The following is a 17,653-nucleotide window of genomic DNA, read 5'->3' as shown; positions in this document are numbered from 1 at the left end:
AATGATATATTAAAAAATGACGTTGTCTAACTTATAGACAAAATAGTCTTTTTACCGTAATATGGTAAAACAATTTTAAGAAAGAATGTGATTTTTTGTTGTTTAGAATGCATAAATGGATTCAACACCCTCAAAAACTCCCTAGACTACTCCAATTCTTCTGATTAAACAACTTAAACTCAAGTTTTTAAAAAACTCTGCTGGATTTTGATTAAAATTAACTAGAAAACATGTCATGAAAAAGGTCATTTCATTTATAAGTTAGACTATGCCTCAAAAAAATATTGTTTAGAATGCATAAATGGATTCAACACCCTCAAAAACCCCCTAAACCACTCCAATTCTTTTGATTAAACAACTTAGGCTCAAGTTTTTAAAAAACTCTGTTGGATTTCGATTAAAATTAACCAGAAAACATGTCGTGAAAAAAGCCATTTCATCTATAAGTTAAACTATGCCTCAAAAATTTGCTTACATGTAATTATTATTATTATTATTTTCTTAGATGGCTATTTTTGAGTTGAATTTTCCTCTAGTAGGACAAAATTCACATACTCATGGAAAATAATGCTTTTGAAGGGGTGCCTCTAGAAAATGCTTCTCTAAATTTATTTGTACATAAATTTTGATATAGGGAAATATAGTTCCTTTTGGTTCACCTTTTGTATAGCTTTTCCGTACAAAGACTACTATGATATCCTCTTCAAGGTTAAATAAAAATGACAAAGATTACAACATTTTAAGCACTTGTCAAGTAATGGTTTATTATCAAGCAACATTATTGGATAATTTCTTTGAAAATTACAATAATTATAGTTAAACAACATTGTAGTTGTTTTGGGTGCCAACATTAGTGAATCTCAAATTCTTACATATTACCATAATCAATTCAAAAAAAATTCAACAACATGACCTTGGTGTGTTGTCTTCATAAACAAGAATCATTGAATTTTTTATTCTTGGTAAAACCTTATATCCAATTTAAATATAAGCTATACATTATTCCATCGTACAATAGATTCTCAAAAACCACATTAATCTCAACACTTCATGGGAATAAAGTAGTAGAATTAATACTGAACACCTTGTATAGGCACAATTCTATGAATTCAATATTTGAATTTCAAAATTATTATAAAATTTTCATTTTCATATAAAATAATGAAAAAAAACTATAATTATACCAAAAATTCCAACTTTTGAACACATCCTAACACAAAGAAATACTTACTTGAATACATAAGAAGGGTTGTGGGGCAAAAAGTCCCTGCCACCAGCTGCGTAGATTACAATTTGGTTTCAATTCAATGCTACAATGAAATAAATAGATTACGTTAAGCAAGTTGGGCACTAGGTAGCCGGAAGAACATAAATTACAAGACGAATATCACAATTTAGTAAAGCATATTTTCCTTACATTGTCAGTTTTATATTGAGCAACTTCGATGTGATATAAATTATTTACTATGGGGCTCAACTATCTCGACGGGAAGCATCCTTCCCTCTCGATGCAAGAAAAATAAAAGCATAGGATAACTAGGCCTAACATAGACAACAAAAATAAAAATGTTTTTCTAGCCGCACCCTACACCTAGCTTAGTGGAAAAAAATAATGATAAAATACAAAAAAACATAACAGGACTACTATGCCTAATGCAACTTGATTCTTGACTCTCGAAAGTATCTCCAACTTTCTAAATATGGGCATTGGGGATGTGTGTTATCCCTAACCAGTTGTGGGGTTATTAAATTATTAAACCAGTGGATGAGAGTACAATGTCCAAGTTGAACAATGATCCCCATTTTAATTCCATGATCCTTCAACAAATGTGTTCAGTGGAATGATTAGTGGTATTCCAAGTTCTCAGTATTTCCCGACTCTTGAGTTTGACTTAGCTTGATGAAATCCGAGCCAAGACAGTCTGACGACTCAAAAAACATGGTGAAACGAATGAATGAAAGACATGCTAACTTGGCTTAACTCTGTAAATGTGTTTATGACTCATGCGAGTCATGCAGGAGGGTGGTGGGATTTGATCCAGACTGAGCAAGTCTCGCAGAAACATGCAAATCTAATTGTCTAAATGAAAATTAAAAAGTGTGATATTATAAATAGTGAATAGTTAACCATAGCATGATATGATAAACAATAAATAATTAAAAACAATATGGAAATGGTTAGTTTTATTTATTTTTAATAAAAATATCATCATGAATGAATTTCAACAAAAGTCTATGTTTTACTCTTTAATTGATTTCACTTACACCTGTTTAGAAGATGTGAAATGTGCACTATTCTTTCATGAGGATAAGGTCCTGTGACTATTTGAAAAACACATTCAAATAAAAGGTTTTTTATAAAGAGCCTTGCACTATAAGAGGCACCTAGAGTCAGATGGTTCGATCAACCCAAACTTTAGGTTCATGGAATGGGTAATTCAGGGGTATTAGGTTTGATAAACCCAAAGTAAATGATGGAAGGAGGTAATAAAGAGCTCTAGGTGGGGTCAACTAATGGGAAACAAAGGGGTTATTTATCAAAAGCTGGTAACATTATAATTATCATAGGTTAGTGGACTGCTGACACAAACTCCTGCTAAACATTATAAATAATATAAAGGTTGATTAGTTACATTAGGGGATTTTTGAGGTCTAAAATGGGCCTCCTAAGGAAATTATAAAATAATAGTGGAAATAATAAAATAATATTAGATTACATCATCAAATTTTAGAGGGAAAAAAGAAAAAATATTTTTTTCAACTCATATTTTCAATTTATTTCCCTATGGGTTTACCAAAATTTTGAGCAAAAACACTAATTGGATGAAGAATTTGATTCCTCATCCAAATAGTACCAATGTTGCATACTTTCGATGGACCTTGCTACACAAAAAATGAGAAATACATGAAAAACGTGATTGCAATCACATTTTTTCATGTATTTCTCATTTTTCATGTAGCAGGGTCCATTTAAAGTATGCAACATGGGTACTCCTTAGATGAGGAATTAAAATTTCCATCCAACGAGTACAATCATTAGAAGTTTGAGTGAAACCTTAGGGAAAAAAGTTGAAAATATGAGTTGAAAATGTGTTTTCATTATTTTATTATTTTTTAATCCTTTTAATTTTTTACTTCAAAAGTGGTGAATCATCCCCCATGGTTGACATCGTCATATTGAATCCTATTGGTCCCTATAAATTTTATTATGGTTGTACAATTTTCTTAGGAGGTTCATTTTAGACCTCAAAATCCCCCTAATGTTAGACACAAGGCAAGAAAATTAGTTTAAAGGTGTTAGTGGAATCAACAATTGTTAAAAAGGCTCTACTTAATTTTTAGTAACATTTTCATGGACCACAAGTGTCGCTTGTCACAATGGGTTTCTATTATCAAAGGGTTTCACTCAGTAGGCCAGCACCCTCTTCATCTTCAACTAGTTTTGTTTCATTCCTATGTCAATGGTACTTCTAAGCACGGGTTCATAGATGAACTACTTCTTCTTCGGCTGGGTCTTGAACTACTAATTCTAACCAACATAACTACTTGATGGATCAACTGTTGCTAATGGATATACTATCTGTCTCTACCGCTATTTTTGGATCAACAATGGAAGTAACACTAGTCACTGTAGAAGAAGAGGTAGGTAATAAATTGGATAGGATATAGTGATGAGAGAAATGATAGGAGGGTTAGTTTGTATGGAATAAGTTAATTCTTAGCAATCAAACCATAGGTATCAACAACAAACGTTTAACATTAAAGCCATAGGTGGGAGTAGAAGCACCAAAAATTTCAATAGATCAAAGGTAGAACGAAAAACATTGTCTATTGACCATCCAATGGACCTCGTAGTAGTTTGAAATAATGATGCAGATCAAATAGATGAACCAACTATTGACCCTAAACTAGTAAATAGACAAGTTGGTATCGTTTCACCATATACAAAGCCATAATTAGTGTTAGACCCAAACACAAAGGTGAGAGAATTTATAAATCTAGTTAGAAAGGAACGCACACACATCTAGCTACCATCGTTGTGATCCTTTTTCTCCTACTAGGATTTGTGTGAAGAAGTACCATTATGATATTTCCAAGAACATAAGTTTCCTATGTTGGGATAAAATAGGTGCAATTACCAATGATTTGGGTGACTTTTCACCATGGAGCCAAGGTGATGGAACAAATCAACAAAAGTAACCTCATGCAGCAACAAAAATCACAACACTGACATTAATTTTCTACGGGGAAAATAAATAAAAAGGATATTATTTTTATAGTTGACAATGAAGACCACATTTGCAGGGACCAAAAAATATTGCCAACAAGAATTCTCTTTAGCACGTAACAAAAATAAAATTGTGTGATGCGATGCAGTTGAGACAAAGGAGGCATAAGGCCCATTCAGCTAGGACCAAAAGGTATAGTCAAGATTATATGGTGCAGATACCACAAAGGCCCATGTGATTCTTAAGTGGGACCAATATTGTTCCAAGTGTGAATAGAAGGGCTAGGTTGGTTACAAAGCAAAATGAGGTGATAATGACTATTCAAAGAGGTGGAGCTCCTCCACAAAGATGCTCAATATGTATGTACATGCACATAGTGCACATGCAAGTATGCATTGTCCTTGGGCTCAATATGATTTCCTAAGAAATCCAGCTTTTTCCATTACAATAGGAATCTTTGTCAACAATTAGAAACAAGATTGCATCCGATAGATATCCATCAAAACAGACCCATATTTTTTAGTTGTGGTTACCTACATATTCAAATAGTGAGTTACTTCCACACCGTCAACTCCAATAATTGTGAAATTTCTTAGAATTCCATTACAACAAATTTGAGTCCCATCCTTCAAAGAAAGAGGAAAGATTTAGAACCACCTTACTACTTTGGAGTAGAATCTTATATTTCTTTTCACAGTTCTTTATTTTTCCTTAATAGTTCAAAGAGGTCCTTTCTCATAGTATAAAAAAATGCATGATATCGATATGAAAGACTATCATGTGTTATGGACACTTGTACATGTTGGTAATTATAGATTGCAATAATTTGGAAAATAATTGCACCCATACATTAATATTCATGTAGATTGGTTCCCCTTGGTTGAAACATCATGAGTGTCGCCAGACTGTGCAAAGTTCTAACATAAAAGTGTGTCAGATCTCTTTATGCACTGCATACCTTTTTCAATTCGACATCATAGGCATCGCCTATCCCCTCATCTCGCAAAAAACCTAAGTTTAACCATGATCCATGAATTCGTGTTAGCTTGTATTCTTCAGATCAGAGAATAGATGTATGGTGACAAAATTACATGGTAAGTCATGTTCTAACTCATAGTATGTCCCTTTAACCATAGCAAGTAGTGACAATAAAAAACACAAAATACTACAACAGACTCAAATTTTAATTTCTACATGGGATGTCCACAGAATATATCAGTGCAAACATCACAATATGACATAGTCACCTTGCTATAGCATTAAGAGTTTTGTGATTTTGGAACTTTGTCCATCAAATAAAAATATTTTCAGAGAAAGACGAATGGAGAATATCATAATCACTTCCCTAAATGAGGAATTAGCTGGACTTCTTCATGATTTCACAATGGCCTATTATGAGTATAAAAGGTGGCTATTTTCATTTTGGTTTGAAACTATTGAACCAAGCTAGTATGTGCTCAAATTGTCCAATTATGCATTCCCATTCTTGCAAATATCTCTTACGATCCATTGGTGTACCACAATCATTGAATCATTTAGTAAGGTAGGATTAAGCATCCTCAGTCACATAAGCAGAGGAAAGGAACCTCAATAAGAATGCTTTAATATTTTTGTGAAATTGGTTTGATATACCTAGATTCCACCACATATATTGGACTAGGGAATTTACTCCTATCAAGATTGGGAACATGTCGCTGCATATGAAAGACAGTGCGTTATCATTGATTCCACCTCTACTTTAATGGTTGATTTGTGACTTGTAAATTAATTGGTTTTTGTAGGTTCGTTTCAATTTCAATTGATAAGTAGGTGAAAACTCAAGTGAACACAACCAACCCCGTTAAGAGAAGATCAACAAACATCTAAAAAATAAATCCAATTATGAGAAGATCAACACATATTTAGAAAATAAAACAAAAATTGGAAAAACATATTTATATGTATGCCTGATTAATAATATGAATCTCACGCCTTATCCTATCGCATTCCATTTACGTTAGTTCTAATAGGGTTTAGTATTAAAGTGATATTAAATATCCCTTTTACTATCCGAATAGCTTCGAAGCTGAACAACTTTGATTCATTTATTTCATAGATTTTTTTTGTTGTACTTGACTATTTTCTATTGAATAATTGGAAAGCTTGTGTCTAGGAATCCAATAGAGACAATGAAAAGGGAGAAAGAAATGGAGAAGATCAAAAGAGTATGTATGTGGAAATATTAGGTAAGAATTTTCTTATGATCCATTTCACTTACCACTGGAAGAAGATCCCACCCAACTTCTGTATAATAGGAAAACTCTACAAACCATTTGGGAAACTGAACAACATGATAGCAACCCCACCTAGCTTCTTTATAACAGAAAAAACCCTATAAATAATTTGGGAATTTGAACACCATTCCCATAATCCCATCACTCAGCAATAATTTAACATTAAAAGTTTCATTCCGTGTAGAGAATTAAGAAAAGAAATGAAGCATTTCACCAAACTTCATAGATTTAAATGCTTTAATGTTCTATGATGTTATATATGTGTATTTCACTGCTGCTAGATCAATGGTTGGATCAAATGTCTCTTCAGATAAAAGAAACTGAACTAATCAGTGAAATGTGAATTCCAGATTATGCTTTAACCCTCCTGTCAGGAATGAACGAATTCTGCAACATTTAGGATGAGTTCTGCAACATTTAGAAGGCAGATGAGATATCTCACTCGAAGGAAATGTGATTCTTTTAACAATTTATATTAGGGAAGGGAATTTTGCATACCTGTGTAAGTTCTTGAAAATTATAATTTGCATGAATTTAAATTCGTTTTAGCATAGGGTAATGGCATCATCCAAGATGGCTCAACCCCTCTTGTCAGGGATGGATTGGACTAGTTCGCGAGATATTTAAATGAAACTAATGGAATATTTAAATACATGTACTTATAGACTAAGTCACCAGGTTTGGCGAATTTGAAAGAATAAATTCGAAATTCACCGAACTTCAAACAAATACGAACTTATTCGTTCAAGTTCGCGAAATTTTAACTTAATAACGAACTCGAATTTAATGCCGAACAAAATCAATTAACTTCGTTTTTGGTTCGAAGAAAATCGTTTTGGTTCGAATCTTTTTGTTGTTTTAAAAAAAATTATACTAATAAACTTATTCATTACCTTGACCTTTTGAAGGTCATCATGGATTCTTTCCAAACAATTCTGGACGGCTCTGGAAGCGCTCTGTGCTGCTTTCAGAATTTATTTTCAATACGCTCTAAAACACCCTGCATGCGGGGTAAGTCACCAGGTTGGTGTTCGAGTTCGAGTTCGGTGACCTTGAAATTCGAATAAAGTTCGGCAACTAAAATTTTGTCGATAAAGTTCGACATATAAAAATTCGAAAAAATATGTATATATATATATATAAAATCAATTTAAAATCAAATTCAAAGTACATAATGCACATTGCAAAGACATAAGATTATTGCTCAAACATTTAAATTATTACGACATAATTTTATAAACCAGCGAGTGCCAAATTCCAATAAATAACCAAGTTCCAACTTCCATACATAGTAAACCAGGGGAGAAATTCATCATAGACATGGGCAATTTTGCACACATATCAAATTTAACAAACCCATGGGCCATATCCGATTTCATATATTGAAAAACAATTTGATAAAAAAAATATTCAAAATACGTAAACTCCAAAGTTTAAAGTAGCTTTGCGGTTTTAGAAAACCAATATACTAATAAACTTATTCATTTTAAAATCAATATTAATCAATTCCACAATTAGTGAGAATAAACTTTTTATAAATGTTACACGTAATGAGAGTAAGTGTTTAAATACTAATAAAGTTTGCCCCTCATCAAATGCCTCCGGCCATCCACCAGCTGTATGGCAAATCTTTAACTTTTTCCAAATGTACGTCTTATTTTTTTCCAAAGCAAGGCGGAAATCAAAATTTTATTTATCCTGCCGTCACATCGAAACTTACCGAACAAAGCCTGATGGCACTTATATTAGTTTTCTTCTCGCGAAAAGATTGGAAAAGATCCGCCATCCACCAGCTGTATGTTAGAATTTATTGTACTTTTAACCTTTAGAAAAAGTTAGGAATTGCAACATGATTGTGTTAAATCGTTAGAAATTGTGATAATTACGCTTTGAAATATTTTAATTTGGGTGCGTTCAAGGAGAGCCTAACCATGTTGTGTTGCAATGCTGGAAATGTCTTTTCCAATCTTTTCGCACAGAAGAAAGATAATATAAGTGCCAGGCTTTGTTCGGTAAGTTTCGATGTGACGGCAGGCTAAATAAAATTTTGATTTCCGCCCTGCTTTGGAAAAAAATATGCCGTACATTTGGAAAAAGTTAAAGATTTGCCATACAGCTGGTGGATGGCCTGAGGCATTTGATGAGGGACAAACTTTATTAATATTTAAACACTTACTCTCATTACGTGTAACTTTTATAAAAAGTTTATTCTCCATAGTTGTGGAATTGATTAATATTGATTTTAAAATGAATAAGTTTATTAGTATATTGATTTTCTAAAACTGCGAACCTACTTTAAACTTTGGAGTTTATATATTTTGAATATTTTTTTTATCATATATTTCGAATATTTTTTTATCAGATTGTTTTTCAATATATGAAATCGGATATGGCTCATGGTTTTGTTGAATTTGATATGTGTGCCAAATTGCCAATGTCTATGATGAATGTCTCACCTTGTTGACTATGTATGGAAGTTGGAACTTGGTTTTTTATTGGAATTTGGCACTCGCTTTCATGGTTTATAAAATTATGTTGAAATGATTTAAATGTTTGACCAATAATCTTATGTCTTTGCAATGTGCATTATGGACTTTGAATTTCACTTTAAATTGATTTTTTTTATATATATACATTTTTTTTTCGAATTTTTATATGTCGAACTTTATCGACAAAATTTTAGTTGCCGAACTTTATTCGAATTTCAAAGTAGCCGAACTCGAACACGAACTTGGTGACTTAGGCGACATTACTTCCTGAAAGAGCATAACCGCCCCTTAACAACCCTATACATCCTGCTCCATCTAGTTAATGGGATGGCATCCATGTGGTGAAAGGCCACTAGTAGTAAGCTCAACAGTTTCTATAACTTTGTTTTGATGTATTTTTAGTTTTCATGGCTTCACAATCCCATCTTGTAATTATGATAACAATGATCATGATCAAGACCAGCTCAAACTATGGTTTTTGATGACATTAAGTATAAACCCTCTACCTATTTTGGTAAACCAGAGCTTAGCATGGATGCCATATATTTATCAATATAGTACAATTTTTAAAAAAATGAGTAGATAATTAAAATTACACCAAATAATTATCCAATGTCAAACATTCCATTTGAAGCATTATCTTCATAATATAAAAATATTTAACAAAATAATAATTGGTAATATATATATATATATATATATATATCCAATGATTTGTATTTTTCTTTAATAAATGAAAATTATAATTTTTTTTTTTTTATTAATGAATTAGTATATATTAAAATTAATATATGTTTTTCATTTTATTAATTATTTTTTATTAGATATCAAGGGTAATTCAATTGGAAATGACCATGAAAATAAAGTCTTATGTGTGAGGAGGTTTGACGTTTCATTTCATGGATTCGTTTGTGTTTTTGCGGAAGAGATATAGGTAAGCACCTAAAGGTTATAATGATAGTGGTTGGAATGGACCTAGTGTCATGCAAGTAGAAGACCACCCTAGGTTGTTAATTCCTCTGGATATAAAAGAAAAAGTTATTATTATTATTATTTATAATATTCTTATTTTACTTTTTTAATTCTTTAATTTAATTTAATGTGTTATGATTAATTTATTTTTTCCTTGAAAGTGAATTTTTATGGTTTTTTTTTTGTTTTTATTTATTTTTTTTACAATTGCATTACATCCATTACTCTTATTTCTTTTAATGAAAAGTTTAAATATTTCATACATTAAGAGGGCTCAAATTTTTAGAGATGCAAACTTTTTCTTAAATTTTTCTCTCTTTTAGTACATGATAATAGATTTGGACTTAAGATGAATTTATAATAGATTTGAACTTAAGATGAATGTATAATAGATTTGAACTTAAGATGAATTTATGTTGGTTCTTAATATGCCATATCTCAATTCCATGTTGAGAATGTAGGGGTTTACACATTTCCTCATAGTGGAAAACATATTATTGAAATGTTTTAACCACCAAAAACCAACACATACCAAGTTCTTAAAAATGTAAAATTATTTTACTTAAAGTAAATAATGAAACAATTTATTTATGACGAGGTTATTTTTGTTTAAATGTTACATATTAACTTTATGTATAATACATCTCGTTCATATTAATTTATAAGAAAAACATACTAAATTGTAAGAATAACATTTTAATGTAACAATAATTATATATATAGAGAGAGAAAATATAGTTTCCATTAATTAAATTATTAGTTGTTTGATCATTTCATGTTAAGATAAAGATGATTTTTGATCATTTCATGTTAAGATAAAGATGATTTTTCTTCATTATTAATTATTTCAAGATAAAGATAATTTTTCTTTATTAAATAATTATTTTAACTTTTTATTCATAAATTACTATATATTAAAATAATATATATTCCTTAGATTTAATATTATATATATTAAATCAGTCCCTCCTCAGCTGACTTGCAGGCACCGCCGCAGATATACGCACAATCCAACTTCCTTGCTTTCCATCATAGTCCCTCTTCAGAATTTCTGCAGTCTCTGTCGCAGATATACGCCCAGCATTCTTTTTTCTCTGCGCTGATCTCCCGCAATAGCAAGAAAGCCATGGCGATGGTGACCAGGGTAGCACGCAACGCCATAATCGACCCAGTCATCCAGCAGCTCACTGATCTTATTAACGAGGATAACCGTCAGATTGTCCAAACTGACTTGAGGGGCATGAAGAGCCTTCTACAAGATATTGTCCCCTTCTTTTTCCGAGATCCACAGAAAGCTCCCCTTGAGCTCGTGAATATTTGGTTGCAATTGCTGCGAAATTCTCTTTCAGAGGCCAGGCGCCTAATTGATTGCTCGGGACGGCGCCAACGCTGTCTCGACTGGGTGGTGAACAATCCCAGGAGACCCTCCAAACAAAAAAGAGCATGGAATGCACTTTTTGATCAGCTTTATCATGGCTTTCAGAGCGACCTGTCAATATTGGTGACTTCTCTGCACTTTGTTTCATTAAAACCGTTGCATAAAGAGGAGGCAGTACTTCGAGACAAAGCTGCCTCTAAGTTTGTAGGTTCGGGGATTATGGATGCTCGAGCCCAAGTGGAGAGGTGGCTTGACGACGACGGCCGAGATTCCGGCCTGTTTGGTGTTTATGGCATGCCCGGTGTTGGCAAAACGTCTCTCCTGGAAATGGTCCGTGACAAATATGAAAAGCTCCGTGATATCTGGTATGTTATTTGGGTCAAAGTTCCTGAGGATTATGAGATTTCTGACTTGAATGCTGTTTTAGATGAAAGAAAATTCCCATATTATAGGTTCAAATATTACGGAATGAAAGTTTTTGTGGTATTGGACGACTTGAGGATTCGGTTGGAACTAGAGGTGGCTTTGGGGGAATATGAACGCTGTAAAGTCCTATTCTCTACTCGGAGGAAGGATCTGATTCGAGAAATGGGCGCAGAGGAGTCCATTGAAATACAACCCCTCTCTAGAGATGAAGGCTGGATGCTGTTTCGCAGAGTGGCTTTCAAAGACGACCAAGTTCCTATGGAGATACAAGAGCGTGCCAGAGGATTTGCGGAGCAGTGCAAAGGTGTGCCTCTGGCCATAAACATAGTCGCAGCAGTGATCGGCCAAACTAGTGTAGACGAATGGGATACTTGTCTCTCTTCCATGAGAAATGTGGATCCGTCTTTTCCAGCTACTGATTCTGGCCTTGATGCACAACTCTATGCACTGTTACGATGGAGTTATGATGCTCTGCCTAATTCAAAGGTGAAGGATTGTCTTTTGTATTGCGGTATGTATGAGGATGGCCAAGCAATTGATTCGCGCCAATTAGTTGAAATGTGGATCGGAGGTGGTCTGGTCAAGAGCAAACAAGGAACACATTTAATGGACATGGCCATTGGCCGAAACTACTTAAAGCTCCTTGTAGACCGCTACTTGTTCCAGACTGTGAGTGACAGGAAGGATGTCTTTTGGAATAACTGTATAAGAGTTCACGATGTTATTCGTGACGTGGCAAGGTATATAGCACAAAGAGATCAGGGGAATTGCTTATTCATGGGAAGCCAAGATCTGACAAATTTCCCAGAGGCTCATGTTGAGAATTGCACAAGGATATCATTTCCACAAAACTATATTGGGGCTCTCCCCACTGATTTGAGATGCTCAAATCGCGCGAGTCTCTTCTTACAAGGAAATAGAGTTTTGAAAGAACTTCCATCAGAATTTCTACTCAGCTTGACTTCTCTCAGGGTTCTGAATCTCTCCGGCTGCACCGAAATAACATCAATCCCAACATCACTGGGGCAACTGAGGCAGCTTGAGTTTCTCTCATTAAGTCGGCTCCCCATCAAAGAATTGCCTGAAGAGATACGCCATTTGTCTAAACTTCAATTTTTGGATCTTTCAGGTTGTAAAGGTCTAAAATCATTGCCATCTCAGATGGGAGAGCTGAAAAATCTCAAGAATCTTAATTTAGATGGCTGTGGTAATCTAGAGATGGTTCCGCGTGAGATCTCCAAACTTACTTCACTGAGCAGACTCCAGCTAGCCAAGTGTTTGAGTGTGGAAATGGAATCACCTGCAAGTATTTGGAGTTTGAAGGGTCTAAAAAATCTGACAGAGTTGAAAGTACAGATAGATGACAAAAGCTCAACAATTAAAGATGGCATAGTGGGAAACTGGTCAGAGATGAGGCACTTTGACTTGAGCTTCATCGGATCGCTTGGCTTCGCCACGAAGGATCTTCCTGAGGGCATGCAAAGGATGAAGAAGCTACAGAGTCTAAAGCTATACAGTTACAGAGGGTCAAGTCTGCCGAATTGCAAATTTGAACATCTTGAAATGGTACAGTTGAGTAGTTGCGAGCACATAACGGAGCTGTCTCAGTTGGAGCGGTTGCCCAGTTTAAAGCTGCTGAAGTTGGTATCTCTCAATAACTTGAGAGAGTTGGGGATGGGGAGTCCAAGTGGATATTTAAGGTTAGAGAAGTTGGTTCTCTGGGAACTAGAGAAGTTAGAGAGTCTAGGTGGACCATTAAACACGGGAGTGTGGGATGAAAGAACTCTACCTCATCTCCGTGTCCTAAAGATACTTGATTGTCCATCTTTGAGAAGATTTCCTATAGGGATGCATAAGTTAAACAAATTACGTGCATTAATTTATTCTTCACGTCTTCCTGCTCCTCCTCTTACTGCTGGTCCTCTTATTCGTTCTATTCGTCTTCCTCCTCGTCCTCCAAGTCCAAAGGAGCGGTGGGAAAGCATCACATGGGAAGATGATGACATGAAAGTCAAGTTTCAAAAAATATTTATACCTCGCTATGTATAAGTAAATGTTATTTTGAAATAAATTTAACTGATTTTTTCATGGTTGGAGTTCAAACTTTCCGTTCACTAAAAAGTCAAGTTTCAAAAAAATACATTTCTACGTCGTTAAGTAAAAGTTATTTCGGAAAATATTTTATTAATTATTATTGTTTTTATTTTGTTATGGAAAATAGATTTTATTTTCCAAAAAATATGTTAATTAATTATTTTTTCCTTAAATTTAATTATTATTTATTATTTTATGTGATAGTGGTTTTATGCGATAGTATTGAAATTTTAATCACTAATTAAAATTACTTTAAATTGTGATTTAATGATAAGACTATATCGTTATAATTGAGATTAGAATTTAGCTTTTGATTAACATTATATTTTAAATGTTTATTAATATATTATTTCAAAGATTGAAATAATAATAATATTGAGTGTACTTTATTTATTTTATTCAAATTGTTACAATAATTTACTTTAATGAGATTACATTTTTATATTTGGCATTTGTGTTACTCAAATTCGAAGATAACGGGGTAAGATAATTGTTTTAAAATTCCATTTTTATCTTCAAAGATCATAGCTTTTATGATATCATCAAATGCTAAATGGAATCATGTTAGACAAAAAACACCAAAATAACTTAAAAACAAATAAACAAGTAGATTCATGCCTTGAAAAACAATTACAAGAATCAAATATAAACCTCTTAGAGGGGGCAACGCTAATTTACAATAGAACAAATGTACAACTTACATGAGATGATATCATTTTAAAAGTAGATCTCCTATAACACACACACACACACACACACAAGAGAAATGATACAATTAGAATTATACAGTCTAACTGATGTCATCAATATAACAATAGAAATATAACTCAACATCTAGAGCTTTACATGGGACTTTATGCTAAACATCAAGCTTTGTCTAAAGCTTAACATGCCCCTCCCCTTCGAACAAGTCTTGTCCTCAACATTTGATTAGTTATAGATATATCTACATAAAAAAACTCATCTTCTCATCTTGTCTCTCCCACTGATTGGTTCCTTCTCAATTGTTCAATTTCACAACGACTTAATCCTTGTCTCAAGGTTTGTTTTTAGTTCTAGTATGATTTTTCATTTTTTGTTAATTTTTGATGAAGTATTTTGAACTAGGATCTTGTCGCCACTTATCTTCTTTATTCTAGAAACATGGAAGATTGAATTACACATGAAGATAATGGAACTCCCATTCGCAAGCCATGTTTCCAATACTCTACAACACCTTATTGGGACCACTAATACTTGGGTGCTAATTTATTTTCATCCTTTTGTTGCTTGAGGGACATTGATTTCTATGGTTTTAGCCTTAAAAATATATGATAAATCACTTCAAATTCCCTTTCACAACAATGTTGATTTGTTTGTTGTTTCATCCTATTTTATGCTATAACTAAGTTGTCTTTCAATGGATTGATAACTTCTTGTTGCTATTCTATGTGATCCTCCATTGCTTGAACCTTTGTATTCCATTTCATGGGTGATTCAATGGATGAAGGATGATATTTATGAAGTGCCATAAATGGAGACATTTTTCATGATGTATGGAATGATGTCTTGTACCAAAATTTAGCCAAGGGTAATCACTTGACCCGTCGTGTCTATTTATTAGATGTAAAACAATAAATATATGCTTCTAGATATTTATTCACTATCTCAGTTTTCCCATTATATTAAGGATGATAAGATAAGTTGTAGGCTAATTGTGTACCCAAATAAGAAAATAGTTTTATCCAAAAAATTCTAGTGAAAATTGAATCTTTATCACTTACAATAATCTTGGGGATTCCATGTAGGTTATGAACTATTTCCATGAATGTTGTGGCCATTGTACTTTTTTTTTTAAATGATGAGAAAGGGAGAAAAAATGGGCATACTAATAATTAGTAAAAATTGAAATATACAATGCTAATAATTAATTATTATTGTATATTTCAAAGTTTGCTAATTTCTACTAATTATTGAATGAAAATAAGGAAGGAATGCACAAATCCATGATTTCCGAGGAAAATATTCTCTTGGAGAGGCTTCCTAAAAGGGATGCGGAGATCCAAGAAAATCATGAACATAAGGAGATGTATGTTATTGCAAATCAGTATCATATAAGAAATATGATATCACCATTGGGGAGCACAAATTCTGAATTGAAGGACCATAATCATGAATTTTCAATTGAAGATCCACATTATCTAAGGCTTCAAGTCAACACCAAGGAAATACTACATTCTAAAGATCGATATAAGGAAATTTGATGGTAATGATCCTGTGATGACCCATCCCAGGGTCCTCAAACCATAAGAAAAATTTCCACATAATTTACACAACAAAATAAATATTTACAACACAATACTCTTTTTGACAATATCATATAAAAAAATGTAACAAAATTGATTTAAAACCATTTTCTAAGACAAGAAGAATACCTAAAAAAAAAAACCATTCTGAAGTTAGAGTCAACAGGACACAAGTAGTCGAGAAGTAGTATGGCAATAAGGCATAACAATCTAGGGAAAAAGATGTAGTAGTTAAATTAAGTGAGGACACAACTTCCCATCTTGTTATGAACTTGACATGCAAGAAAACTAGAATGCCAGAAATACGAAACAATATAGCCCAAAACACAAAAATATCACATGAATTGAGACAAACTACAAAAATATTTTATTATGCAGAAGAAGAATACAATGTTCATTTGCCTCTTCAAGAGGGCAACCTCCAACAGAGCAGAGCTCAATTACAGTAAGACTTGATGATTCTTTCGTTGTTTTCTAATACTATTTATAGCTTTATGATATCCAAAACCCTAACTACTAGTGGTCCCTTGCATAATATGGGTTAACCACTTTATTTAGTAACTATGGCTCATTTATAACTAATTGTGGTCTATTATCTATAATGCAGGTCAACCACTTACAAATATTATTAATGTGGAAAACTGCTTACAAGTTTTATTGACTCAACTAACTAACTATGAATCTAAATAGGCCCCTTGGGATTATTACATAAATAAATGGGTTAGGGTTGGACCCTAAACTGACATCCTTGATCAAAAGAAACCTTGTCCTCAAGTCTGATGTAACATCCTCCTCCCACACCTACACAAGCAACTGGGAAACCGAGGTAAACATGTGACGAGAGGCCACTACAATATGATTCAACCTCCTAAGTCATGTTAAGGAAGTGGACCAATGGAAACACACCATACAAACATTAATCATCAGCTACATGACCCTCATGAACCAATCCAATGTTTTAGACAGCTTGCCTTTGGGTCCTACTGATCTTTTGGAAAACTTAAGCCTTAGTCTTTCCCATGCTATAGGCATGAGGGCGATTAGAGACCCAAATTTGCTCTCACATGTTTGCCTACCATCCACTATAGACCAAAATTGTCAGTGCTATGCCAGCAACTCTAGGATTTGAGCCATTTTCTCAGGCCCAAAGCCTAGGTCACTACCCAGAATTGAACAATCTTTTCAAATCAGTAAAATAACATGGAAATGATAGTACTAAAGCAATCACTTGTTCAAGAGCTTGACTAGACCCTTACTAGCCACGAGAGGCATTTCGTTAAACATGAAATCTACATGTGTAATTAACACTTCTGAGCATAGGGGTCTCCTACTTAAATGAGAATCACTAAGAACCATTGATGCCTTAACACATCAATTGTCATTCCATCCATTAGTTCATAGATACATTGATCATTCAATTACAAGTAAAAACATGATTAGAGCCATACATAGTTGTTGTCATAAAACACATACATAACCAGCATAATAGCAGTAGAAATACTCATGA

The 17,653-nt window shown here is 33.3% G+C and overlaps 1 protein-coding gene across 1 annotated transcript; it reads left to right on the top strand.

Annotated features, from left to right (window-relative positions):
• Positions 1 to 11,089: 11,089 nt before the first annotated feature.
• Positions 11,090 to 13,816, top strand: LOC149224271 (putative disease resistance protein At1g61300). The gene has a single exon (XM_089388137.1). It carries the CDS (start codon positions 11,090 to 11,092, stop codon positions 13,814 to 13,816), a length of 2,727 nt encoding a protein of 908 aa, XP_089244263.1.
• The last annotated feature ends 3,837 nt before the right edge of the window (positions 13,817 to 17,653 follow it).

The sequence above is a fragment of the Pinus tabuliformis genome, chromosome Q (assembly GCF_031772625.1).
Source record: "Pinus tabuliformis cultivar Carrire ecotype Pingquan chromosome Q, CPIR1, whole genome shotgun sequence".
In the NCBI taxonomy this organism is placed as follows: domain Eukaryota; kingdom Viridiplantae; phylum Streptophyta; class Pinopsida; order Pinales; family Pinaceae; genus Pinus; species Pinus tabuliformis.
Note: the sequence above shows the minus strand (reverse complement) of the source record. Positions and strands in the feature narration are given on the sequence as shown.